The sequence below is a fragment of the Alternaria atra genome (genome assembly GCF_907166805.1).
Source record: "Alternaria atra isolate CS162 genome assembly, contig: 21, whole genome shotgun sequence".
Classification (NCBI taxonomy): domain Eukaryota; kingdom Fungi; phylum Ascomycota; class Dothideomycetes; order Pleosporales; family Pleosporaceae; genus Alternaria; species Alternaria atra.
The window spans coordinates 2,325,036-2,352,704 of NW_025091319.1; the positions used below are offsets into that span (position 1 = coordinate 2,325,036).

The 27,669-nt window shown below is 50.4% G+C and overlaps 8 protein-coding genes across 8 annotated transcripts; 3 read left to right on the forward strand and 5 right to left on the reverse strand.

Moving 5' to 3' along the window:
* Positions 1-1,696: 1,696 nt before the first annotated feature.
* Positions 1,697-3,399, forward strand: ALTATR162_LOCUS1188 (uncharacterized protein; the record flags this gene model as incomplete). The annotated part of the gene is made up of 4 exons (XM_043308783.1): positions 1,697-1,928; positions 1,986-2,068; positions 2,120-2,509; positions 2,560-3,399. 4 exons carry the CDS (start codon positions 1,697-1,699, stop codon positions 3,397-3,399), a joined length of 1,545 nt encoding a protein of 514 aa, XP_043164718.1.
* Positions 3,400-4,140: 741 nt separating this feature from the next.
* Positions 4,141-4,977, forward strand: ALTATR162_LOCUS1189 (uncharacterized protein; the record flags this gene model as incomplete). Its single annotated transcript, XM_043308784.1, has 1 exon — positions 4,141-4,977. One exon carries the CDS (start codon positions 4,141-4,143, stop codon positions 4,975-4,977), a length of 837 nt encoding a protein of 278 aa, XP_043164719.1.
* A 4,454-nt stretch (positions 4,978-9,431) lies between these two features.
* ALTATR162_LOCUS1190 (uncharacterized protein) lies at positions 9,432-9,911 on the reverse strand (the record flags this gene model as incomplete). Its single annotated transcript, XM_043308785.1, has 1 exon — positions 9,432-9,911. The coding sequence occupies one exon, from the start codon at positions 9,909-9,911 to the stop codon at positions 9,432-9,434; it is 480 nt and encodes a 159-aa protein (XP_043164720.1).
* Positions 9,912-10,139: 228 nt separating this feature from the next.
* On the reverse strand, positions 10,140-11,396 carry ALTATR162_LOCUS1191 (uncharacterized protein; the record flags this gene model as incomplete). The annotated part of the gene is made up of 1 exon (XM_043308786.1): positions 10,140-11,396. One exon carries the CDS (start codon positions 11,394-11,396, stop codon positions 10,140-10,142), a length of 1,257 nt encoding a protein of 418 aa, XP_043164721.1.
* A 482-nt stretch (positions 11,397-11,878) lies between these two features.
* ALTATR162_LOCUS1192 (uncharacterized protein) lies at positions 11,879-12,853 on the forward strand (the record flags this gene model as incomplete). The annotated part of the gene is made up of 1 exon (XM_043308787.1): positions 11,879-12,853. One exon carries the CDS (start codon positions 11,879-11,881, stop codon positions 12,851-12,853), a length of 975 nt encoding a protein of 324 aa, XP_043164722.1.
* Positions 12,854-13,285: 432 nt separating this feature from the next.
* ALTATR162_LOCUS1193 (uncharacterized protein) lies at positions 13,286-14,842 on the reverse strand (the record flags this gene model as incomplete). Its single annotated transcript, XM_043308788.1, has 4 exons — positions 13,286-14,220; positions 14,277-14,388; positions 14,435-14,505; positions 14,551-14,842. 4 exons carry the CDS (start codon positions 14,840-14,842, stop codon positions 13,286-13,288), a joined length of 1,410 nt encoding a protein of 469 aa, XP_043164723.1.
* A 1,803-nt stretch (positions 14,843-16,645) lies between these two features.
* ALTATR162_LOCUS1194 (uncharacterized protein) lies at positions 16,646-19,642 on the reverse strand (the record flags this gene model as incomplete). The annotated part of the gene is made up of 3 exons (XM_043308789.1): positions 16,646-17,521; positions 17,814-19,394; positions 19,445-19,642. The coding sequence occupies 3 exons, from the start codon at positions 19,640-19,642 to the stop codon at positions 16,646-16,648; spliced, it is 2,655 nt and encodes an 884-aa protein (XP_043164724.1).
* A 1,864-nt stretch (positions 19,643-21,506) lies between these two features.
* ALTATR162_LOCUS1195 (uncharacterized protein) lies at positions 21,507-26,620 on the reverse strand (the record flags this gene model as incomplete). The annotated part of the gene is made up of 6 exons (XM_043308790.1): positions 21,507-23,096; positions 23,145-24,084; positions 24,132-24,276; positions 24,328-24,460; positions 25,495-25,727; positions 26,419-26,620. The coding sequence occupies 6 exons, from the start codon at positions 26,618-26,620 to the stop codon at positions 21,507-21,509; spliced, it is 3,243 nt and encodes a 1,080-aa protein (XP_043164725.1).
* Positions 26,621-27,669: the final 1,049 nt, after the last annotated feature.

The window sequence follows — 27,669 nt, forward strand, 5'->3', positions numbered from 1 at the left end:
ACGACACAAAGACATCATCATCCCACCTAAGATTCCAGAAGTCTACTTGCTCAGTCGAACTAAGCTGTGCGTAGTACCGAGCTTCTTGACCGGCATTTGCAATGTTGGCAATGGCGTTGGGGTTAGTCGGCACAAGGCCGATTTGGTGATCTTGGAGGAAGGACACTTGGTCGCGGAGATGTTGGAGTCCCGTCTTTGTGACTCATTCTTTGAGTGATGCAGCCTCCAGCTCGTCTTCTGCTTGCTATAACAGTGCTTTTACCCCCGGGCGAATATGTGTTGTGTGGATGCGTAGGGCCTTCTTGTATTGCCGACGTATCCACAGGCGGCGGCTCTGATGCTGGGCGGGCTCATCAGCCGGGACGAACTTCAGCACCTTAACTGTACGACCCAAGTTATTGATGAGAACTTGCTAGTCGTACCAGCAGGTTTCTGCCTCGATGTACTTTTGTGCCAGACAAGAGATGCCGAATCAGTTGGTTTGGATGGTCTCGACCATCTTCTTAATGACCTTTACTGCGCAGACCATGTTGGATCCGCGCTGGACGCCAATGATGGTAGGGGAGTGTTATGTGTCGACCTGGGAAGCATGCTAGCATATTCATACTGTCTCGTAAGTGATATGACGATGATGTCTGGATGGTGCATAAGGATCTCAGCAAGATCAGGGGAGGAGGCGGCCATTATATAGCTTTCTTACAGGCGGATGTGTTGCAGGATCCGGCAATCATTGTAGCTCGTATGCGACTCTTGAGCACTTCGATTTGTTGCGGTTTTCTCAATCATATTTGTATTCTTCCCAGTCATCTATGGCTGCCATTGTTGTTCGATTGCTCCTATGACTTCTCTTCAGCCATTGCCTCGGCTTCGCTGTCTTTAGCCTGCAAGTTCGGTGTATTCTCCACAATGCTCCATCATATGCCCATTCCTGCGAGACGTATACTTCTAAGCCTTCCACGAGAACTTTACGAGATCACAAGGTTCGTACAGTCGTCCAACGAGGATATTGCGCATAGTTGCTGGCTGTTCTGAGGCGCCGAGGCCGCGAATGCTAAAGGCAGCACCGGATGTAGTCCTAAATCTTGAGTATAAGGCGCCGGGGTAAGCGATAAAGCATCCAAGGGTAGATACTGTGGGTTTGTTGGAAACCAGAAGAAGAAAGTGTATCCCTTGCAGTTACCGATCCATAAGCCGTTCAGTAACCCCGGATTTGTGGCGCCAGCTATGACACTTCGGTTGATCTTCACCCCGCATGTCCATTTATCCCCCAACACGAACCGCTGCTAAACCACACCCAGCCCGTGTCATGTGCACACCGTTGCATCAGCATGTTACTACGACTAACTGATATCCCGATTGGCCAATCGCATGCCATGTCTCGTCGCCGTGAGATGCTGATCTTTGCGGCGGGCCGGTATTCCTGTACGGTTGTCGGCAACTGCCCCTCGGCTATGTGGTATGGGTGTGCTTTGGTGTGTCTTGAGGTTGGACGACGTACATGGCGTGAGCTACCCCAGTAAATGCTTGGGAGCACAGGCAAGCTTCGTATAAGTGGAAGCTTGGGGCCCCGCGTTATTGCTTGGTGTCTCTTATCGTTGCGCTTCGCCTTCACCAAGCTTGCGCTTAACGCCATCGCGCCTTCTACACCAAATCAAGAAACGCACCAGCTCACTCAACGAGCGCTGATTTCGCGATCATGGCAACACTGACTGACGACCAAAAACCTTCGATTGAGCACGTCTCCAATGACAAGATTGCGCCTACGACACTTGAAGCTGGGGATGGGCCCGTGGATGGGCATCGCAAGCTTGTTGCGCCGCCGCTGGTGGCTGCTATGAGCGCCGAGGAAAGAATCGAAGCGGAAAAAAAGATGAGGAGGAAGATCGACACGAGGCTGTTACCGATGATTATCCTGATGTATATCATGAGTATGTCTGAACAGTTGTGGCGGGAGAATATGCGAAGACAATACTGACAAGAGTCAGATTATCTTGACAGAAATAACATCGCTGCCGTTCGACTAGCAGGTCTTCAAGACGAGTTGGAACTCTCGAGTGTACAATACCAAGTATGTATTCGCCAGAACCACCTCAAGAAGGCGTCTCACTAACTTGCGCAGACCACTGTTTCCATCCTCTTCGTCGGCTACATACTCATGCAAATCCCATCAAACCTGTTTCTCAATAAAACTGGTAAACCGGCCCTTTACCTACCTACATGTATGATCATCTGGGGTATCATATCAGGCGCTACCGGCGCATGCCAAAACTTTGCTGGACTTGTGGTCTGTCGCTTCATGCTGGGTTTCATCGAAGCTGCATACTTCCCGGGGTGTCTGTTTTACCTCAGCGCTTGGTATACAAGGAAAGAGTTGGGTCTGAGAACGGCGGTCCTATACTCTGGAAGTTTGATCTCGGGAGCGTTCGGTGGTCTCATCACTGCGGGTATTACCAGTAACATGGACGGTACGCATGGCTTGAGAGCGTGGCGCTGGGTGTTCATCATTGAGGTATGTATCGTACGCGACACGAGTGTATACGACAGGTGCTAACTGTTTAGGGTGGCATTACCGTTGCGATTGCCGCAGGAGCCTTTTGGATCCTACCAAACTTCCCTCGAACAACTTCCTGGCTTACGGAGGAAGAGCGCCAACTCGCCGTATACAGACTCCAGGAAGACGTTGGCGAAGATGATTGGGTTTCCGCGGAGTCACAGACCTTCTTTCACGGCCTAAAGCTCGCTTTGCTCGATATCAAGACTTGGGTGCTCACAATTCTTCTTCTAGCGATCGTGTCTTCAGCGAGCGTTACCAACTTCTTCCCCACGGTGGTCAAAACGCTAGGATATCCGAATATCGAGACACTTTTGTTGACAGCGCCACCTTACGTCCTGGCAGTTATTACCACCTATCTCAACGCCTGGCATGCCGATCGCACAGGCGAACGATTCTTCCACATTGTCCTCCCGCTCTGCGTTGGTGTGGCAGCTTTCATCCTGGCTGCTGCTACAACAGCTACCGCACCCCGCTACGTCGCCATGATGTTGATGGTCCCTGGTGTCTACACTGGCTACGTCGTCGCTTTGGCCTGGATCTCCAACTCTTTACCCCGTCCACCAGCGAAGAGAGCGGCTGCACTGGCTTTCATCAACGCGATCAGTAATACCAGTTCGATTTACGCAAGTTACATGTATCCGCAGCCGAAGAGCGGGCCGGCGGACTTGACGATACCGCTGAGTGTGGATTGCGCAACTGCAGCACTGGCCATCATCATGACGGTCATCATGCGCATTATACTGGGAAGGTTGAACAAGAAACTTGCACGGGGAGAGCACGTGGAGGGGGCGATCAACGCCGTACCTGGAGTTGGTGCCGAGCGAGGTTTCAGATTTCTAGTCTAGAGACTTGGAAGTTGGAGGTTGTAGGGTAAATAGTTGAAAAGAGAGGCGATTAGCAGCATCGCGCAGTTCATTGGTGCCCCTGTTTTACTTCTTTGCCACCCCCTTCTTCGGTCATCTCGCTGTGTGATGGAACGTACAAGTGCTGAGACGACAAGTCGTATCTTCGGATTGCTTTTCTTGCGTATCTCGATCAGAATTCGTGTTACTTTTGTGAAGGTTGATAAGTGGCTGGGGTGCTGAGTTGGCGAGACTACTGGAAGGTTCCATAGCGTCATCGGCCCGTATAAGGCTTAGCGTCCATCGCGAACTTGGGCCAGCGCGTCGCGACTCATCAACTTTTATCCGCATGCGCATCCACCCCCGGCAGCACATCATCTGTCCAGGATTCAGTTGCACATTGTACGACCCATTACTATCGGCGTACTTCACTGAAATTGTGGAATATACCTTCACCGTTGACTAACCATAGACGGAGCACCTCGTTATAGCTAGCGTAACACCACTGTAGCGTCCTGTGCACGTACGATGCACCTTCACAGGACTATACCAACAACGCCGATTATTCAACTCGGTCCCTGATCATTATCGCGTTGCATCTTGCACACCACCGATCATTCCTATCATCTGGAACCCCCGACAGTATCAGTCACCGCCATCATTCAAGGCAACCACGCGTAGTCAGCTGACGCCACCCGCATATCGCCTGCAACCTCCACGGCGAACTCGATCCACAACCCCATCATGGATTTCTCAAACCCTGCGTTTCGGACTACGCCAACGTCTAAGGTCTCAGACGACACCATGTCCCATGCAAACCTCGTGATGGCGTGTAGATGGGGCTGGACCAGCACTCCCGAAGAAGGTACAAACGCACCTTTCGCCTCTTCATCGATATCACAACAAACACCCGTCTCCACGTTCAACAACATCCGAACCAGGCGTTTCGCGCCGTGTCAAGGACGTCTCTACCATCAACTTCTCTGCTCTCATCGTATCCGGACGGACCTAGTCGAGGACTGTGGCGCAAACTGCATCGAACCGTATGGTAGTACAGTGGATGCCGCTTTTATTTGCAACGAATGCATCCAAGCCGAAGCAACAAAGATCTGGGAAGAGCGACAAGCGCAACACAATGCGGCTTACCCACCTATGGAGCAGATGAGTAAGGAGCAGTACGAGCAGTGGTACACTGAGCACCGACAACTTGAAGCAGAATTCTTGCGCGACCAGCGAGTGTACGAATTGGAGCTGAAATCCAAGACTCGACCGAGCAACATCTGCTCTGTACTAGAAGCTAGCAAAGAAGAGATGGAGTTCGCAACTGAACTTGACTCTCTATCACTCTCACTAATGGCGTCGAATAATTCGAATGTCGAGCAGGCGCCATACCAGCCCCAAGGACGTACGCGCACGAGCTTGGCGACAGATCCTGAGGAACAGCTTCATTGGGATCTAAACACGCTTGCTTTGGATCGAGGCGCTTGTGGTATAGAGTACTCGGGCTCACAATCGAGCAACGGCGTGTCTTCAGTACGGCAACTGGACCCTGAAGAGTTATGGAGGAAGCCACGGAACTAATATCCTCAACGCTTGTTCGTTAAGTATTACTTTGGCACATGCATTATATCTTGTTTATTAGCGATTGCATAAATATGGCGTACGGTAGCTTCGCACTTGTGAAAGCGTTCGTGGAAGACTTTCATGTAAGAAATATCCATATATATGACCTTATCTATACTACCTTTTTAGACCGCTGAGGAACAGATCCAAATGCGACTTAGTTCTACTACTGAACATCTCGCTTGGATGGTATGTAGCAGTCATATCTCCAAACCCAACTTGCGAAAAGCCCACTTATTGTGCACTTGGGGGACAATAGCATGAAGATTTTGGTCCCATGTGGGGCATGCTGATGTGTCAAGGTCGAAAAGGACTGTAGGCATTGGCGCGCCATACTTCGATAGTTAAGCGAGCTTGGCCCACGTACCATGAGCACATTGTGTTCTGCAGGCTTCTTGCTGCGTGACACTGTTCAGAACTTTCGTCTTCGGGACGCAAGACAATGGATAAACCACACAATTATATAAGATGTAAAAAAAATATTTCTTCATCAAAACTCCTACGGGAGCCTTGGCGCAATGGTAGCGCGTTGGTTTTCGGCTTGTGCCTGTTCACCAAAGGTTGAGGGTTCGAGCCCCTTGGGCTTCGGCTTATGTCCTTTGACAAGTCTTCTTTCATTTTTGCTTTTGTTTCTCCATCATACATACATCGCGTGTGGGGTTGGCGGGGTCTGCAACGATCATGTTATGCAACTTCCTTTTTGGTAGCCTCTCGTCGTTTGTACCTCTATTTACGATATGACAACAGTTATGCACGACATGATGTTCTGCTGCTGCGCTTGCTCTACGTGAAGGCTTTGGTAGGTGACGTAGCCCTGCTCCCTTGTTACGGTCGCGGCCTCTCCACCCACTTCATCTCTAAAGGCACGTAACCAAACTACGACTTACACTACGCCATAGGCATACCCATACTAGGATGCTGTTGCACTATAGTATAGGATATCGTCGTCTTTGCGGTACCCTCTGCTTCCTTCAGCTATCTTTGCAGGCGAGGGCCTTGAACAGCACAAGAGCGAGGAGGTATTTATTATTTTACATGGCATCAGGCACACACCCGTTATAGCAGCGTATATATTGCCGGCGCACCATCACTACCTCAATATCCTGAAGCAAGCTATCCTCGCTCAGCGCGACCAGAGCGATGGTGGCTTATACGACTTCGGAAAGCATCTCAAGCAGATGGAGGAGCACAACTTCCAGGATGACGTCAGGGACACTAAGGATTAAGACTTCATTGAGCCTTCGCGTTATTCACGCTGCGCTTCTGGACATGTGCATGGGACTGGCTCCATGCCCTTGCAGAACATGCTAAGATGAGGACTTGTCAAAAGACATAGACGTAAGCCCAAGGGTGTTTGACATATGTCAGCGTGACCACCTCGCATCAGCAAAACTGGCGGCCTACTGTACAACTACTGTACAACTACTGTATGCTTCGCGCTCTGTCAAAACCTGAACAGCAGCTGCACAAGAGGCAACACGAGCCGGATCAGGACCACGAGTTTTCGACGATGTTCTACTGCATGCAATGGTAACATGTTTTCCCTGGAGAGTACGAGAACGAATTCTGGGCCACCTCCTCAGATAGCGTGCCAGTGGGAAGATCGAACTCAATTAAGCCTCGAGATCACCCGATCAATACCCTGACAATCGGTCGCCCGCTCGAGGGAGAGTAAAGGGGAGAGAGGCGGGAAAGGCGAAAAAAAAACGTACGAAGAATTGACCGCGGAAGCACGAAGGATGCCTGAAGCCGAGGCAGACATTGAGCTTCGCTAGTCAAAACATTGGCTCATTCAAGAAGCGGTGAATGAATCAACTGCTTCATCAGCTGACCTCATGATAGGTTTCGGGTGGCTCCCACTTGTTGGTTCCTCCGCAGCCTTTTGCATCGCCGCCGTTTCCATGGTTGCTGAGGACGTTTTGATCACCAGCTCGCGAGGCTAACCGAGTTCTCCACCAGAATGCCAGCCAGTTATTTTCCTTTGCCATTACGTGTCTTGCTTGATTTCGCCGTTGGGATTGTTTTTGGCGTGAATTGACGCGTGGCGGTTAGAAAATCTGATAAGGGTGGTGGTTGAGCGCGACAAGAGTGCGAGGAGAATACAAAAGGCTTCGCTGGTCGAAGACCGCCATTATCGGCATCGTTGTATGCATCATACGTGATTGGAAGATGAGCCAGGCAGAGTACCCGTTTTCAAGATACATAACAGAACAATGTGGAAATTATGTCATCAATCACTATTAATAGCTTAGGCGTTGTGGCGGAGTACGTTCTCTCATCTATCATCTGCACTAACGTGCCCCACTATCGAGATGCGCACACCATCGAAATGCGCACTCTGCCAAGCCCCCACCACTTTCAACTCTCTATTACAATGTCTCAACTACCAAATCTTGAACTGCTTTCTACTGAAGACAGAGTCATCCAGGCTATCCAAGCTATGAAATCTAACGCGTCGCTTACCCAGCGACAAGCCGCGCATCGCTACGATATACATGAAAGCACTCTCCGCAATCGACGCGCTGGGAAGGCTTCACGACGCGATACTCAACCCAACCGATCAAAACTCCAGAGACATGAAGAGGAGGCGATTATACAATATATAAGGAAGCTTGACGCGCGAGGTTTCGCCCCTACGCTTAACTATGTGCGAGAAATGGCCAACCAACTACTAGCTACACGTAGTGGTGGCCAGGTTGGAGAAAACTGGACCTACAGGCTTGTACGCCGGAGACCTGAGATCAAATCTCAGGTAACAAGACAGCGGGATCATCAGAGAGTCCTCTGCAGCGACCCAGCTATTATTGGGCCCTGGTTCAATCTTGTACACAACGTCAAGGCCAAGTATGGGATTCTAGATGAAGACGTCTATAATTTTGATAAGACTGGCTTCCAGATAGGCGTTAGAGGGTCTGTTAAGGTAGTAACAGCCTCTGAGAGACGTCTCAAGCCACTTGGTGTTCAGCCTGGCGATCGTGAGTGGGCAACGCTGATTGCTGGCATCAACGCGATGGGGTGGTCCATCCCACCCTTTTTCATCTTCAAGGCAAAGAACCATAACCAGGCCTGGTATCACAACCCTAAAGATTGGAGGATAGGAGTTAGTGAGAATGGCTGGACAATAAACGAGCTTGGTCTTGCATGGCTGCAGCACTTTATCCAGCATACAGAGGCTCGCACAGTGGGTAGTCACCGGCTGCTTATTATTGATGGCTATGAGAGCCACAAGTCGCTCGCCTTCCAGGATCTGTGTGAGGAAAGCAATATTATCACCCTCTGCATGCCTCCACACTCATCGCACATCCTACAGCCACTTGATGTGGGTTGTTTTGCCCGCTGAAGCAGGCGTACAAGAAGGAAGTCAGGGGCTTGGCAGACAGCCACATCTACCACATCGACAAGAAAGCCTTCCTAGCTGCCTTCAGGCCAATATTTGACAAGGCGTTCTCAAAGAACAATATCTTATCAAGCTTTCAAGCAACTGGCTTAGTCCCACATAACCCAGATGTGGTGTTATCTAGGCTTAAAGTACAGCCTCGTACGCCAACACCACCTGCATTAGGGCCTACCCCTTAGGAACCTAAAACACCAAGCAACGCCTGGGAGATAGAGGCTCAAACAACGCTGATTGTCAAGAGGATAACAGATCACAAGGAATCATCACCTGATTCTATCATTGAGATAGTGTTGCAGGTCAAAAAGGGATCAACTTTGAAGGTGCACTCACACACGTTGCTAGAGGCTAGAATAGCCAACCTTGAGGAGGCAAACCAGGCAGCATCTAAACGTATAAAGCGCAAGAAAAAGCGAATCCGGAAGGGAGGAACCCTATCGCAGGCAGAGGCAGAGGATATAGTTGAGCAAAGGGATGTTGAGATCCAGTTAGAGGTGGAGAGGCGTCAGGAGAGGGTGCGCGCAGGTGGTAGTGCAGGAGGTATCCGACGCTGCAAGAACTGCGGCGAGGCAGGACATAATAAGCGCACATGCAAGAAATATGCAGCAGAAGTAGAGGATTAATTCGAGCTATTAAATGCGTAGATAGCTTGTTGTGGTGTTGAGTTATTCGCATGCGAACATAGATTGCTGTATTTCGTGCGCATTTCGATGGTGTGCGCATCTCGATAGTGGGGCACGTTAAAGCATTACTAATTTCTACTAGGTGGTTATCGCGCAAGACTAGAAATCTTGTTCCTTCGGGAGCGTCAGTTCGAATCTGGCCAACGTCGTGTTTTTGCCGGTTAGATCGTCGTTGGTCTACCCTCGTGAGAACAAATTACTTAAATCACAAGCTACTTTGTATTCGTCTGGGTGACATGAAAGCGTAAGGACACTGTAGTCGTTAGTTGGTACATATAATACAACCCTCCCACCGCCACACCCATATACCTCTACTCTGTCAACGCTGTCCTCTTTCATCTTCCAACCTCTACCTCCTCCTCATACTCCCCATCGACAACCTTACAATCCCTCAGCCCCTCCTTCTCCGACTTCCACTTATAACTCTCTCTCCCCACCTTCTCAAAACACGTATACTTCAAGAACACATCCCACCAACGATCAAACTCATTCTTCTCAGCCAGTTGGCCGCTTTCATAATCTGTCTTGACTTCCTTTACAATGGTTTCCATGCTAAAGCCGACTTTCTTAGCTTGTTCCTTGCAGCGATTTACAAACTCGTTGTACTTGTGGCGAAGCTGAGATTCATAGCATGTAGGGCAGAGGAAGGACGGTTCGGCTTTGGTGGCCATGTTGACATCTTTGCAGTTTGGCGCACATTTTGATGAGGCTGTTGGGTGGAGGAAGGAGGCGTGAATGGTGTGGCCGCAGATTAGTGTGTGGACTGGAGTGCCTGCGCAGGATGCGAGACGCTTTGTGATGAATTGCGGTGCCATTATATCGTTGGATTGGTAGTGAAAGTATTTCCTAATGCGGCGAGCTGTGTACAGGAAACTGATGTTAGCTACTAAATTGGGGAACCGTGGGCGAGACTTAAATCTGCCCAGTCAACTGCGGTGTGAATGTCGCATAAGCTGCTGTTACATTATGGACTCAAAACAATGTCGCAAGTGCATAATGATAATCTAGCCTTTTGAGCAGTTTATTGTTGAGTTTCATGATGCTTACATCGGAGGCGGATTTAGATCAAGACCCTCAACGCTGAGCTTGAAGCTATCCATGCGCGAATAGCTTCCCGCAACGTCCATATCGAGTCTGCCACGCTCACAATCTTCGAAGTCGACGTCCGCAATTAGCAGTTCATCTTCTTGCTCCCATAGTGGCCCAGCAAGCACGTCACCTAGCGGTGATACGATCATAGAACCGCCGCGAGAAACAAACTCTTCACCGTTCGCAGATGATGACTGGAGTTGCGAGAACGGCTGCTGCTTGGGGCTAAGAGGGCCATCTGTAGTCGATGAAGAATCGATGGCTGAAGAGTCGCCGTTTGCAATTGACGCTTGTCCTTCCGGTATTGGCAAACAGATTTCGTGGCCCTCCGGTGTCTTCGTGATAGTACTTCGTCGTCTGCCAGCGGCCCCACTGCCCTGTTGCGATATTCTCCTACCAACGCCAATTGCATCTCCGTTGCTCTGTGATTGTGCCTGGCCCGAGATCCACTCCGGAAGGTGTTTCTTCTTGACGCACTGGTTCGCGCTCACCACGAAGCATCGACCTTCGCAGCCTACCGTCCGTATCAGCGACGCCCAAGCATCGCGCGCGTCCGCTGTTGGCGCAAACCACAAATTGACGTTCTGACTATACAAGCTCTGTCTTAGAAGCGGCATGTAGTTCTCCCAGCATATCGCCGACCCCATACACAGCTTGACACCCTTGATCTCTGTTGTCACCGCCCTCAGTGTACTGGCACTTCCAAACCCCCAAATCAATCTCTCACTGCCAGTGGGCATGACCTTCCTCCTCTTTCCCAATATGCCCCTCTTTGGATCGACAAAAACAACTCCACAGTATAGTGTTCCGCCAGATTTCTCTACTATTCCGGTAACAACAAAGACACCAGTTTCCCTTGCGATCCTCTCCAACTCCTCTCTTGTCCCATCACCTCTATATTCCTTCCCCCTGGGCAACTCGAGCTTTCTGTCTAACCAATCTTGCCCAGCGCCGCTCGGTGTGTCGCCCATATCGACAGCATCGTGGAAATAGTGTAAGAACTGCTCCCGACCTTCGGGCGCGCGAGCACCAACCGCAGCGCCAAAAGAGCAAGTACGAGGATATCCACCCAGATATGCTTCGGGAAATAGGAGGACATCGATACCTTGGGATGCGGCGCGCTTTGTGGTAGCTTCGAGGGCAGCGAGAGTTTCGGCGGTCGTGGAGAGGGTGCGTGCTTGCGCGGATGCGATTTTGAGTGTTTGGGGCATTTTGAGGACGAGATAGGAGGGAGAAGTTAATGCGCGGTAGAAGACCAAGGAGATTTAAAAGGAGCGACAGAAGAAAGGCACGATATATGAGCGTCCAGAGCTTGTTATGATGACTACGAGGGAGCTAAGCTTCCCAAGCTACCCCGCTCGTACCCCTCGAACAGGCAAAGCAGCGCATCTCCAACATTGATGAAGCAATTGACCAATCAAGCGTCGCGTGACTGATGCATGAAGTATCGTAAGGCTGGATAGTCACGGATAAGGCCGAAGCATCGACGGATGGTGTTGTGGATGCTTGTGGAGCTACTAGATGGACGAAGCTTCCACAACTCCACACCACGACGTCACAGTCAGATGAACACTAGCAGACGGAGATTTTCTTTTCTTCGAATAGAACTTCATTTGCGACAATAAACGACATCTTCCTCGTCATCTAGGACACACATCCATCCCGAAACACGATAACCCAACGACCATCCAACATGTCGCAATCCACAGACCTACCAACCCGTCTAAACTCCCTCATCCCTTCATCCCATCCCCAACTCCGCGACTCCGTACTACCTCAACTCCTCGCCTCAATCCACACCATAGCAGGCCACCTCCGCACCTCCCCCTCAGTGACCCAGGTTGGCACAGCAAACGCCTTCGGTGACGACCAGCTAAACGTTGACGTGTTGGCCGAGGAGGCAATCCGGAAAACGATCGACTCTTGCCCATCCATCGTTACAGCATCCAGCGAAGAAGACCCTGTAGAGAAATCCTCAAAATTTGGAGAGCAAGAAAAAGAAGTCTACACACTAGGTTTCGACCCCCTAGACGGCTCCTCAATCATCGCGCCAAACTGGAGCGTCGGCACCATCATCGGTATCTGGGAAGGAGCATCCGCTCTACATCAATCGCCGGATGAGAAGCAAATCGCTTCTATACTGGGTGTATTAGGCCCACGTACAACCGCCATCGTCGCCATCCGACTGCCAGGAACCAAGGGATCATGTTTCGAAGTCGGATATTCTAACGACGGGACCATGCAAGTCATCCGTCCAGACGTAAAATTGACACAAGGCTCCGAAGTGAAAACCCGGTATTTTGCTCCTGCAAACATGCGCGCAGCGGCCGAAGACCAACGATACCTGAACCTCATCAACCGTTATATCACGCAAAAGTACACGTTGCGGTATAGTGGTGGACTTGTTCCGGATGTTGTGCATGCGCTGGCCAAGGGCCATGGTGTTTATGTGTCTCCAGTCACGGCGCAGAGCAAAGCAAAACTTAGGCGGCTTTATGAGTTGGCACCAATCGCGCTGATTTTGGAGTGTGCGGGTGGTGCGGCATTGGATTCTGCGACGGGGAAGAGGGTGTTAGAGACGCCGGTTGAGGATACGGATGAGAGAGGTGGGTTAATTTGTGGGAACAAGGAGGAAGTTGAGGCTGTGAGGAAGGCCTTGTTGGAGTAGGGTGTTAAGATGTGATGCTAGGAAACAATTATCTCCAAAGATGGCTTGAGATGAGTGAGCGGATATGGATAGTCTTGCTCAACAAATAAACTAAAATACAACTCGATTTCTATTCAATATGCTTCTTCTAGGAATTAAAAGATACTACCGGCGCCAATAAGAAAAAGTGGGTATATGTTTGCCTTGTGTCATCCATAGTGAAGGTATAGGACAACTATTCGCCGCCTGTGGAGCCTTCAAAGCTTGCTGTTGCAGAGGTTGAGATTCTACTCTAGTGATGTCGTACTTTCCTGATGTTGTGCGCCGCTGATCGAAAGGAAAAACTGGTATATAGGTCTAAAGGCGTGCAGATGAAAGATTTCAAAATCTGAAAAGTGTTAGTACAAACCGCTGGCTATGTGCCTTGGTCTCAGTCATCGCAGCAGACCACGCTTAGAATGCGCGACCAGCTTCAACATCATCCTCCCGGGTCCGACTACGATTCTCCGATGTGCCTCTGCTCTCCGGCCGGAGCGCTGCGCAAACCGCCCTGCAGCCATCGACCCAATCGCTCCTCCCTCGCCAGCCTGGCTGCGTCGGCATTGGTAGCGCGGTAAGTCCCTTCGTACTGGCGAAGCTCACTTGACTGCAATCATCCCTCTCTTCGACCTTGACATCCAACTTGCGATTGATATGAATGCCCTCCAACGGAACGTCCCCACGAATCGAGCCAGCAGTGCATTGCGATCGCTGTACCGAGTGCTGGGATACTTTTGTATTGAAATCAAGCGATTTCGTATGTGATAACGGACCAGAGGTCTTGTTCGGCGTTCCGGTTTGAGAGTACCCAGCGCGCGTGGTGTACGTGCCGAAGTAGCGGTTGAAGAAGACTTTGAGTGACGGTGCAGAGGCGCATATGACGGCCAATTGGGCTTCGAGTGTCGTCCATACCCAGCCGGAGTATGCTGCCCAGGTAATGTCGTAGGTAACTAGATCATCAAAGTCAGTTCTGCTTGATTCGCGATGCTGGTGGATGGAAGTCTTACAAAAGTAAAGTTTTGTGGCGTAGAACGTGCGCAGGATACCACAGATACATGTGATGAGCCCCACGCCAAAGATAGCACACAATCCCGTTTTCTGCCTTTTACTGATCTTCAAGTTCCAGATCAGAAGCACTGGCAGCATACAAATAAGGAAGTCTTGGACGGACGAGACGGCCGCGCATGCAACTATTAAGGCGCCCTCATTGCGGCACGTCAGTTCGTTTTGCAGTCTCCAGGCTATGTCGAAGAGGCGGAAAAATCCTACAACGGGTGTGCACGTGAAGACGATGGCGAAGGTAAAGACGATTCCGTAGACGATGCAGAAGACGATAGTACCATAGACCCCTGTGATGGTACGTTAGTGCCTGAATATGTCAAATGAGTTGTTTCTGATCACTTACAATAGATGAAGTGGTTTGTAAGACGGTCGCCAATACGTCGGTAAAAACAGAGGATTGACACTTTAACCAACGTCGTTGATAACATGTAGTTGAGTTCGATTGCCATGGCGATCTGATACGTCAGTATGCTATCGGTGCCCCCAAATATATAGACCTACTTCTCGCGTTGTGACTAGAGTCTCTCTGGTTTGGTCCCAGACATGCCATTGATAACCATAAATGCGAATGCCTTTCCCGATTAGCAATGATTTTGGAGAAGTGAAGTAGTGCTTACCAAGTACAGTAGATATGGTCAAACCGAACAGCGGCAGTATCGCTATGCTTACAAGGATATCGTCCAATCCAGTGTTCTTTGATATGGCCAGTCTTGCCCACATCCGCGCACAGTACACAAGGAATGATATACCCAAGAATACCATCAGCACGATTGGTGTTCCCCAACCTCTTTCCTCTGGATCGACATAATTTGGTTTAGGCCAACTGAGGAGGACTTCCGGTGGAGGGTGTAGACCACCGGCGCGAGCAACCAGCCGGCTGGCATGTGCTCCCAAAACCTCCACGTCCATTTTAGGGTATACGGCCGTGATAGCAGCAGGCCTGGCTGTCAGGGTAAGTAAGGTAAGGAACAACCATCGCAAACAGAGAGAACCACCGGGATATGAGCCACATGTATACGCCAGTCAGAGAGAGGTCCAAGACCTGACTCTGCTAGCGGTAAGTGGGGGTCCATGCCTTCCCGCACACCTCTAGTTCAAACATCAGTCGGGAGATTTACGCCACGCTGCCGCTCCACCTAAGCATATATGGCGTATATGAACTATTTCGCCGATTGCAGCCATAATTAGGTTCTTTCCGTTGAGGCTTCCACGACAGTTGCGGTGAATATCGGGCGCGCTGAAGGGCTGAATAGTCTGCAGTCAGCTTCGAGATGCGCCATCGGCATGACAATCCTGTGCATAGCCCATGAAATGGTGTTGTAGAATCCCGAAGGTGCATATCAAGGACGCACTAGGTGCCTGTGTTGAACCGCCTAGCGTCATGTACCGCTCAGCGCTGATCATTGATCTCCAAGAGTGCGGAAAGCTTTGATCGTACACGTGGCATATGTAACACGAAAGCTTGTTGATGTCGCTGCCGCAGGTGTTTGAAGGATGCAGAGCCCGCTATAGCGGTAAATGATCCGCGGGAGCGTATGGGTCTTGCGAAGCAACTCTTGGGGTAGGATTGCCGATGCTACACACTCGAGCTAGAACCTTTCAATCCTTCCCGTGCCTGCCGATCTGCGACGACTCCACTGAACAATGGCTGGAAGTGATCTATTGTGAGTGACCCTGGCTTCGGATTCGCGTTGGGAATGTGAAGAGCGTTGAACGTGATCGTGTTTCAAAGACTGCATCAAAATATTGATGCCCCACATCCTACGTCCAGAGATGCAGATACTCATATTTCATCATGGTCGCGTGAAGTACACATGAACCGAATTAGGTTCATACCTCAATATTGAGGTAAAACCACTGACGATCATGAAGGGGATGTGCATCCATAGAAAGCTTCATCGGAGAGGCAGCATGATGCGCAACCGCATCAGGCGAGATTGTCGCAATCTTCGAAATTCTACGAGCGCAACTTTTCCAATTGGCAGAGAGAAATCAAAGACTCAGTCGCCCTACGAATGGTTCCTGTTGCGAGTAAGTGTAGGTCTAGGCCAAGGCTACCGGATGCCTCAATAGCCACACTTCAAAACTACTGAACCCCACAAAAGGCCCTACCAAGACCAACGAACAGCTGCTGCTATACCGTCTTTTCCCTGGGAGCTTTCCACCTTTTCAATAAGGTTGCGCTTGCTGCGGGACTTACCACGTCAAAACTCAATTTCGGGGATCGACAGCCACACGACTGACTGGTGCGTGTTCGTGACGAGACTTGACCCGCGCAAACTCGGCGACAGCTCATAGTAAAGGGACAGTATCTGCTGTAAGGTTCGGAAAGATGGATGGACGTGCGCTTGGTGATGCTTAAGCGAGGTGTTGAAGAATGTGGGAATTGACTGAGTCTATTGACCAATGCTGACATCATCAGAGGCGCACGAACACGCCCGCATTCGGGACACTGACACGTTCTTTCACTCCCAACTTACCATATCTTTGTCGCGTTTTTCTGCCCCCTTTCGACACACGATCTAAGGCGGCATCTGAATCCCTCCATTGTTGATGCTCTGTTCAGATAGCGTACTTTCGGCGACAGTGCGCGACGTTCAACGGTAATGGTTACTTTGAGATGGTGTTTCGCTCGTATGCGGCATAGTTCACGGCATGGTCGTGGTTCTCATTACTGCATTACAGATAATGGATATTTGCTGGCTCTACTCACTATGTCGAAAGCAAAGCAAACGCCTCCATGGCCTTTCGCACAGCCTCGGTTGCTTCTTTTTGCGGAACAAGATCAACACCAGCATTATCGGACTGTTCCGAACGTACTTCCCCCATAGCTTCATCTACTATTCCTTGGCTTATGTCGGTATCCTCTGCCTCATTGTCACCTGAAAATTTGCGCGCTACGGCTCTAGAGCCTGCATCGCTTGAAGTCGGATCACGATAATCCCATCTGCCAGGCTGCTTTCGATATGACTTGTTCACCTTAGCTAGGTTTTTATGGACTGCCGTACCGGGGCGTTTTCGGGGCTTCGTTGCCTTCTCATCAGAAAGCACATCCTCCACTCCTCCAAAGCCATCTTGTCGCATGAACTGGTCGAAGAACTGCATACGAGGTTCGTCGATCTTCGAGGCTGCTTTACAACCGCGATAACCTTTTCTCAGCATCTCTGCGACGTACTTATTGGCGAAGTGCTGTATCCTGTCCTCAGTCGGCTCGGTATCCTCCATGGCGGTGTCATTACTGGATCCAAGAGTAAGACTGTCTAGGGCTACCTCCGCACGCACTACATTGATTAGACAAGTCGGGCAGGTGAACGGTTGGCCTTGCATGAGGCGCAGACAGGTCACACCACAGCTTGCAGTGTATTCAGTCTGTATCCGATGGCCACACTGCAGGTCGTGGAACGTTGACGAAGGATTGCATGGGCTGTACATGTCGTAGAATTGCTGCTCGCTCTCCTTCTTCTGGAGCTCACGCCGCTGCCTTTCTGTTTCAACTACATTCCTGTGGAAATTCTCAACTACAGCCCGAGCGCGGGCGGTAGCAGCATCCATATCGAAGCACCTCTCAATCTGAGAAGCTGAGTTGTGCTGCAGATGATAGCCAGATATAGGAGGTCGTGTATGACTTTATGGATCGAAGAGTCTTATGACGTGTTGTTTTGCATCGTGTGTCGATGGCGGACGCTGTTGATCTGGAAGTTGTGTGACCTGCAGATGAGATGTGAGTTGATGAGACGAACCCTCGCGTGAGGACCAACACTATGCCGAAAGCGGCTGACTAATATTGTGACAGGGCTTCATCCTTGCAGCGATCTGCAGCAAGACACCCACAAGATATAGCGGCGAGACATTCCTACTTGTGTATTCTCATCCGACTTACCACAATGTCGAATGGCGGGTAATGTAGTTCGACTCCTGTATCGGTTTCGAGTAGTACGACCTTACTTACAGGCCATCCATTACTGTCTTGATAACCATCGAAGTCAAACCAATCGCACGTCTCCAATCCGGGGAAGATCATTCTCCACACTTGTGCTCCAGGCCCGAATTCTTGTGTCTCGCCTACGCCTTCAGCAGGTTCTAAAACAACGCCTTGAGGAGTGGAGAAGTAGCGTGGCTGTGCATCGGCGGTCCAGGACAGACGGTCTATAGCCTCAAGCGCTGATGAACCGTTCACAGTCAAAGAGCGGAGGTACAGGATCTGGTCTTGAACTACGAGATCCGCATACGTCGAGGAAGAGTTCGAGAGGGCAGTGGCTACTTGATCAGCGATTAGTCCAGTGTCCTCGCCAGCGTTGTAGAACCCAGCGTATCGCTCCTTTGTTCTTTCACTCAACGCTTTCGCGAAAGCAGGCGCAAGAATATCATGTACAGTTGCTCTGATCATGCTTGTCGAAATGCCCGCATAGTCGGCCAGCCCGGACTGTTGCGCCAATACGATGATTCCATATCCAAGATTTGGAATAGTGTCGATCCAGCTATGCCAACCCCCACCATCGCCAGACTTCCCGAAAATACTATATGTCTTTGTACTTTCTTGTGCTAGACTAGCATTCTCACTCGTTGGTAAGGTCAGAATCTCGATCTCCCAGCCTGGGCCGCTTTGCTGTTTGCCGTCTGGAAGTATGACGCTTGGCTTCATGACCTGGCGACGCTGGAAGGGCGTGATAAGCGTGGGTTCGGGAGTGAGCCATAGGTTGTAAATGTAGCTGGCGAGATCGTTTGCAGAGCTCCACATGCCAGCTGCCGGATCGTAGCCCTCGCCTACAATCAGATCAGCCCAGTTGTCGCCACCTGGTACACCAATGTCTGGAATGAGGTTCTGCGGAATGGCGCCAAAGAAGCTATGCGACATGTTCAGACGCAAAAGAAGTTTTTGGGTCGCAAGCTCAGACCAGGTGAGGGATGAGGAAGTGACGTTGTTGAAGTATGTAGCCACGGCGGCACCTAGGAGGCCCAGTCCAGCGTTTGAGTAAGCCGCCCTCTGCCCTGGTGCGAACATCAAATTCCTTGTAGCTATCCCATCGATCACATCTCCCGCGCTCTGGCCTGCCCATACCGCTCCAATTGTTGGTGCATCCGCTTTTCCAATGCTGAGAATCATGTTGAAGCCAGTACTGTAGCTTTCTCTCGGTATCCCTGCTGTATGACTCGCAAGCATACGCAGTGTGATCTCGCTACCGCCGTTGTTCCAGTCTTTCTTTGGAAGAGCAAACAAAGGAAGCAGTTGGCGAACGGGTGTGTCAATGGTCAGGAGAGAGGAAGATGAAGACGAGTTGCGTCTGAGCTGATTTTCGATCACTAGAGCGGATGCCATCGCGATGTTCTTAGAAACGGACATCAGACGGAAGACTGAGTCGCTTGTCACTTTATTTGCTTCAGTCGGGTTAAGATCAGTCTCATTGAACTTCAGCGTTCCGTTATTGAACGTGTACGCCGGCCTCGGGCTCGATGCGTGAACCTTGTGCTCGTGAGTAACCATTCAATACATAGAGCTAGCCCGGTACTTACAACAGCAAAACTATGTCCATCGCGTGTAGTGTTGGTGTACAAAGTCGAGAGATTCCACTGAACTTGCTCAAATGCCGCGATTACTGCTGGATGTTGGATTACTTGGGGGTCAGACAGCAGCTTATCGGCAAAGTCGGGTACACATGCGCATGCTGCATAGGGCAGCAGGTGTGCCGCAAGCACGAGGAAGACCCTCATCGCGACAGATCTTGTTTCCGATACCGATTCGCGAAAGCGAGTTCTTGAGACACTCACGTATGCTTGGGTTCATGAGGTATTTGTATATCACGACGCAGGTGCGGATGCGGATACTCAGGTACCGCCGAGGGGGCCCGGGAGACACGTCGTGCGCCGAGATGGATGCATGAAGCCAATGGTGTGCTTGCGTCCCCGCGAATAGTGACATATGCCTATCGGAGCTACATCAGTATACACATTGCTGCAGACAAAGCATGGAGCTCCTGGTATCTCTACATCCTCTCACTTTTTCGTGGTCAACATATCGGATCAAACGATCACGAATCAGTTTAGCCTTTAGAAATTGCAGAATATAGTGATAGCTTAATTGCCGAAATAAGCACGAGAAGGACCGAGATGGGATGAATTGGGTTGGGATGTGCGAAGACCAGCAAGAGTGGGGCTGTTGTGTCGATCCTCACCCCGCGTTCGAGCTTATCGCGAAGGATTAGCAGCCTTGCATCTACACTCTCCATTCGTTCTTTCCTCTCCATGCCGATGACTGCTGTCCTCGTAAACGACTGACATACATTCTTTCATAGCTTTGCAGTGTTATCGGCTTCTTCCGCCTTTCTCTGCTCTAAGATTGTAGGAAGACGATAGAGGAGAATCGTTCATGGGCACATTCTGGAGTCAGAGATGACAAGAGCACAGAGGAGAAGCACACGCGTTCGCAGACCACACAATACGACACCACACGGCCAGGCGATGCCAAGTAAAGTTTCAGGACATTCCGCATGGTCCTAAAGATGGTCAAATTCTGAATGGATGAGGCTCAGGTTATGCGTGTTCTTGGCCTGGTGGTTTGCCATCAATCAACCATTGCAAGCCGATGATAGTATATGTATCTAATACCCCTTTGACTCTTAATGACCTAATATGGCGACCAATTCACTGATTCGGGATCGTTTCTTTTGCTCTGGCTGCCGCGTGAGCTTCGCAATCTGATTTACCTCCACTTTTGGGATTTGCTACAAGCAGACGGCAACAAATACTTCTGGTATGGCGTGAAGCTGAACAGGTATCATATCAATCTGTTCCGGCCCGTTCAGCGTGCCCTCTATCGGATTACATGTTCTCCAGAATACTCTTAACTTCCAGAGTCAATCTTGGTCAACCGTCAGATCCGCGACGAGGCAATGCAAGAGCTTCTTCTCCACAGTCAGGTAGAAGCCGATCACATGCACGTTAATCAATCTAACCAAACATGTGATGTCGACGTGTTCAACTTGCTGCCGCAACTCGAGGAGCTGTGCATAAAAGCTCTTATGTTGTTGGAGAGGAGCAGCAGCGGTATGATGTTGTACTTTCTCCCAAAGAGCTTCCGTATGCTTGTAAAGCATGGCCTTCAACTCCGAGATAGCGCTGAGTTCAAGAGATTGCGCATCTTTTACAGATTGAGTACTTGTTCAAGTGTTCTTGCGGCTGGTCAGATACAAGCTGGTCTATCTCCACTGGAATCATTCGGATGCGAGCTCGATGTACTTGAGGTGAGTTTAGGCCGAAGACTATGTCTTCAGGAAGCATCTCATTGGGAAGATCACGTACGCGGGGGTATCATGAGCGAGCTCGAGCGCCTTGTGAGCTTACTGCGTATCGGAACAGCCAGCGTTTGTGAGGAGGAAATGCAGGACTAGCGTTGCACATTTCTGATGAGAAACTGATGACGAATTTAGTTTTGTTTTGTCGAATACTCCGACCAATATTGTAACGTTTCTGACATGTAATAAAACGTATATTGGTTGTAAGATAGTAGAACCGAGAAGATAAGAATAACGTATATAGCTCTTCCGCAGTTGGCGAGAGGTGACCAGCCATTGCTCCATTAACGTAAAAAGAACGTATCTCTAATCAATGCATCGCCCTCCTCTTGGCATCTAAGCTGAGATCGGTCAATGTCAAGACCTGCGATGTCGGTTGACCTCCTCTTGACAGGACCTCTCCTCTCCATACGTCGAGGTTCTATGCTGTGTTGCTGCCATGGATTCTGGGACATCAAAACTGGCATTGACGGTCGGGAAGCGAGGAACCGTTCCGGCAGCACGGCCTGGTTTTGCTGTCTTTTCTTGACACGAGCGCGCTCCTCTAGCGAATCGAGCCTCAACTGCAAAGACTCTAACTTCTCTCGTGTAGCTTCCGCTTCTATACCTTCTGTGCACGGAGAAGGCTCAGGTTCATCTTTAGTGCTACGACGTCTGGGCCGTGACGAAAGAGTTGTGGTTGCGGGTAATTGCTGGCGCGGCGAAGCAAGGTTTGCGTTGGTCGCCAACTGTTCGCGCGGAGGATGTGGTTGAAAAACCTGGCCGCTCAGGGCCTGAGGTCGAACCGTACGTGAGGGAGGAGCTGTGTGATAGCGTCTATGCCATTGGGTTGCTCTTATTTCGGCAGGTCCAACTGGAATAGGATGAGGTGGAGGGAGTGCAATTCTTTGCCGCTTGTCGAGGTTAACAGTGCAAGCCGATGCGCCAACGGACAACCCATCAATGTGTGGCACGGCTAATGGAGCTTCATCACACAATGGTGCGGTGTTCCTTCTTCTCAAGTCGGTTCTTACCATCGACTTCGTCTCAGACTTCGAAGAGCTCTGGGTTGAGGACGTAAGGTTCTGACGCAGTCGATCTAGCGTTTGGACGAGTATCGCACAATTCTTGCACTTAGGTGTGCTTTCGAATTCAGAACTTGGTCGTGGTAGGGAGGCTGGGGTAGAGGCGTTGCTCATGTAGACATGTTGGACGTTCGGACTTGTCTCGCCGCACACCGATTGCAGCTTCTCCACGTTTATTGGAGGGTATGGCACAGTATCTACTGAGTTTTGTTTGTGCTGCCACTGTTGAATCTTCTCTTCCGTAGTCATTGACCGTGAGAAGTTCGAAAACAACGAAGGGCCTGCGAGAGGCTCGAGATCGATACCGTGCTGCTGCTTGAAGTCCGCGGGTAGAGTCGTCGCTCTGGCAAGCGGCCTTTGCAGGTGTTGCGGTGGTATCTTCTTGGAAATGCCGGGAGCGCGGCGTAAGGCCGGCTCTACATCGCTACTCAGTCTTCGTAGGGGGGCAAGACCTGGACCCGATAGGTCCATGATACTAACTCTCCCATTCCGGATAATTTCAAGCATCGCGTCGCCTTTGGGGGCCGTCGTTAAGTTTTCGTAACCACAAGAGGTGATAAGAATGTCGTCTTCAATGCGAACACCGCCCACAGGCATGTATCGCTCCAATACCTCACTATTGATAAACTTAGAGTGGATGGGAGATGGGAGATAGAAGTGCTGTAGCGCATATGCCGAAAAGTAGATGCCAGGCTCCACCGTGACAATCATGCCTTCTTCGAGATGGCTGCTCTGGGGGTCGGATGGCGCGTGACAGGTCTTGGAGTCATACACCGGGACATGGAAGTTCTGTGGGTAGAGGGACGGCGCCTATTGTTCTGTCAGCTATTGATTAAAAGGCGTGTTGCTCGAACTTACCTGCTGGTACACTGGCTTTCCTCTTCTGACACTCATCAGCTGTGCCTGACCCACATCATGCACCTCGAGACCTATGTGATGTCCAAGACCATGCGGAAAGAACGCTCTACTTGTGCCAGACCTGTAAATTTCTTCCTTCGTTCCGTTGTGGAGGATTCCTAGCTGCAGCAGTCCATCGATAGCGATCTGATGTGCCATGATGTGGAGATCCAGATACCTCACGCCAGGTTCTAGCCGCTTGATACACGTCTCCTGCATACGTTCGACTAGCTTGTAAATGTTCTCTGCCTCTTTGCTCGGCCAAGAAGCAGACAGCGGGAAACTTCTTGTAATGTCACTTGCATAGAGTTCGTACTCGCATCCTGCGTCTAAACACATGAGTTGACGACCTGCGAGATCTTCGTTGTTCGCGTCATAATGAAGAGTTCCAGCATTCGGCCCAGACGCAGCGATGGGATCATAAGCCTGTTGCTTCGCTTGATGCGATATGCACACATCTATGAAAAGACCCTCAACCTGCGCTTCGTTCTTGAACTTTGCGATGTTAGCAAGTACTTCTCGGTGTGCTTGCGAGCTTATGTCATTCGCCTTCCGGATGAGTTTGATCTCGTGATCATCCTTGACCATGCGACATATGTTCATCGCTGGCCGAAGGTTTGTCGAATCGATGCGAGGCTTAAAGTTCTCGCAACCTGGGAATGACGATGCCTGGTGCAGGATGTAGATTCCAGCCTGCCGATTACTGATTGCCCAACCTTGGACAGCGTACTGAAGCTCATCTGCATAAAAAACTTGATCAACATCGTACTTCACAAGCGCCTCTGCCAGAGTAGAGCCGCGGCCATTCCAGATGACGCGTTCGGGCTTGATGCGTGGAATGAATAAAGAGAGTTCGTCTCGTCGCGTGTCGTACGTCAGATGGCAGTCAGGCTCATTGCATCTTCATACCATCAGCACGACCCTCACAGTACTCCCAGATCAACGCACCCGCTTAAATAGTAGAAGTATCGGCGTTGTCGAAATGGCGCTGGCATGTCGCTATCCTCGTTGTTTCTCGCCGGCTGACCTGAGAGGTATATCAAGCCTTCCTCAACACCCAACTTCTCTTGCACCCTCCGCGCATGTTGTTTTGCTGCGCAACGTTAGCTCGATTCGCGACCTACATGTATCTCCATAAGCTTACCGGGATACTTCTCGAACGGAGTCTCAGCCTCGAGGTGCAACCAATACTCGTTGTCTTCCCATCTTAGGCGCTCGGAGAGACCTTTCACATCGAGAACTTCCATCTTGTTACCTCGTGCTGCCCCTAGGAAGAACTGCGTATGCGAAAGGTTGGAGTTCCGATGGAGATGTGACCAGCGTTTTAGTGTTGTCGAGGATCCTCACCGGTAAAGCCACCGCATCGGGCACGTGCCATCCTCTCCGGTCAGTCAACCGGGAACTACGAATGTGAACACTATCGTTGCATTTGGCCCATCATATCTACAACTTGACTGGCGCTGATGGTAATCTTCTCCAAATAGGCTGACATAGTGACAGCACTGCGACTGCAAATATGTACGCTTGATAACGTTCCTCAGAGGCTGCCCTAGGACCCGCGCCTGCTTTTCACGGCCATATACTATGCGACATCGTGTTCATGCGGCATTCGTGCCCATGTGCACGTCTGCATCATGCTCACTGCATATAATAGGTAACACGAAGGGATGTACACCGATTGCGGGTCATTCCAAGAAAGAAGAAGCAAAATGCAAGGTGCTGAATCGAGAAGAGCGCTGATTGGCTGATGCGGCTTGACCGGTCAACCGGTGAAGAGAACGAACACTAAAGCACGTACGAACTATGTCAGCCTGAATGATGTCGCACAAATATCCGACCGGTTCCGATATACTATAGGTTTTCGATCGTATCTGCACTGGGTCTTTGCTCTTAGTAGATGTTCACCATCGTACATGCTGATGGTGTTCTAGTGCGATACACGGGAAAAACTTTTCTTATGATTCTATGAAAACCATCAGCAAGCAGCTTAGAACAGTCGTATTGAAAACCCTTCGCCTCTCAGCCCTCTAAGGAGGTTCCTAACGCCATGTAAACTCGATAACGCAATTATCATAACTTAGCGAGGATATTTCCAACAAAGAAACGAAGCCACATTTCCATTGCCGTACATGAACGGGAAGGATACTAAGGTCAAACCCAAGCCATATTTCATCCACGATGATCAAGTTAGGACGTCCCCAACGCCAAGACCATGCCGCGAAGTTATCCAGAAGGCCGACCCAGGAGGTCCTCAGCGCGCGTCCATGAGCTTAGATCTGACGCTCGCGCTCAGCTTTCATGCAATACATACTTTCTGAGGACTCGAGAACGGCCTGTCGTCCTGCGGTGTGCCAGTAAGGAACTTACCGCCAAGATAGTTGGCATCTGGAAGTTCGTTTCGGTTTTGAGTTCCCTCGTTGGGTTTTGCCTTGCCTTCGCGCATGCGCTTGAAGTAGTAGAAAAGCATCTCGATCTCGCCTGTTGGGTCTTCTCCGCTCTTGTTGTATGCACGAAGCTCTGTACCGGTGATGGACATGGCGGAACCTAGCCCCAGGTTTAGTACCATGCGAGGGCACTTGAGTTCGATGGGGCACCTCGATACTCAAAATACCAGGAGCTTTAAGCCACGTTCCTTGACTATGTGGTGAATCGAAGTGATGGAAAGAATCCTCGTGGATAATCAGTCCATCGAGTCACCGGATCAAAACGGTGAACTCAGCACCTTCTGGCACCGCGTGGATATGCTTGTTAACATCCACAACCATTGCGACTTGTCCACTCTTCTGGATGCGCTACTGAGCATCGTAGCCTGACTTCTGCTTGTGAAAAGTGGGTTATTTCTACTTAGACGTCGTCCAAACACCAAATCCCCATTGGCGTTCTTTACTCAATTATCGGCCTGATTGTGCTGCAATTTCTGCTCGTTTGGCATCTTCGTACACGTCAGTCCCTTGTTGGACGAAGTTCTACCCATCATCAGCTGTATACGGATGAGAAGGTCGAAGTGGTCGCTTGGTAATCCACCCAAATGGCTACGTGACTGTACCATCCCACCAGACGCCTCAACGAAGACGCTGAATGTATCCACGCTCATGCATGGTAACGTCTAGCCGGCTCTCAGCGGACTTATCTGCGACAAGAGTAGGTCGGTTAGCGGCCCAACACGCATCTGGATAACGGTGCCAGTAGGGGCGTGAGGACTTTTTACAATATTTTCCAGCCTTCTCACGCGTACAGTGATCGCTGTAAGTTGGGCGTTTGGTGCTAGGTCCGCTGATCTTGGACGTCTCGACGTCGAGGCCACTGAAGGGGTTGCCCGGTGAAGCCGTACATACCTGGGCCGTCTCAGCGTGAATGTGGAGAGATTGTGACCCACTATTAAAGTTGGTGGTGTTGCCGGTTTCGTTGCCATTGTTGCCGTTCCTACCGCAGACCATGTTCATGTAGAGATCCCGTTAGTGGTCGCGCTCTTCGCGGAGCTTGTCGTTCTCGAGAAGGCCAGCCTCGATTGCGCCTTTGAATTGATCGCGCTGGCGAGCTAAGTTATTGATGCGGTGGGCGAGTTGGGTCTCGAAGTGTTGGAGAAGATAGGGCTAAAGTCATCGTCTGAATCCTCAGAGACCGGACCCATCATGCGATCTACAAGGGCGTAGACATGCTTCCGCGGGTCGACGATGGTCTCGTCCTTGGACTCCACGGTTGGCATTATAATATCTAGGACCAGTTAGTCATGCGTGTAAGTAGTCGATGAAAGGGTCAATATATACCTTTTGTGAATTCGAGAACAGCTGAATATGAAGGCTGAAGTGGTCGCTTGGTGAACTTTACAGACCGGTACTAAAGGTAGCGGGCGGAGGTGGTGCCAAGCATCGTGATAGCTAGCATGATGATCCGTGTGCGAGCAACAGCCACAATTTCGACTTCTTCGCAAGCCGGTGACAGGAACGCAAACGGATGCTACGTCATCAGGGGCCCGAAGTAGGCATGGAAGGCAACGTACCTGAGATCGACCACGTCTCATTGGCCAACTTGAGCGCGCGAATAGCCGTCGCAAGCACGTAACTCGGTCTTGTACTGCCCGTATGCGAAGTGAGAGTGAGACCTGGCTGCCTAGCCGGAACCTTGTTCCACCAGCATCTGGGGCAGCACCGTCATCGCTGCTCTCAGCGACTATACAACCCGCAGCACCTTTCATCACTTCGACTCTGGATCGTAGGGAAAGATGAGAGTCACCAAAACTCATAAGAGTGAAAGACAATTTTGCATTCAGTCTGGTCGCAGACAGTCATCTCTGTCATGTACTTGTTGCTTGCAGAAAATGACCTCCGAGGGCTTTGGGATTTGTACACAGGACGAGGTGATTCGCGTTCTTCCACACAATCAACACGCACTGTTCGCAGTACTGTATTTGCCGTACTGAAGCGTATCTATCAACGTCATCTTATTATTATTTTTCCATTGAGCTTTTGGCCTTGTGCCTGGTCTT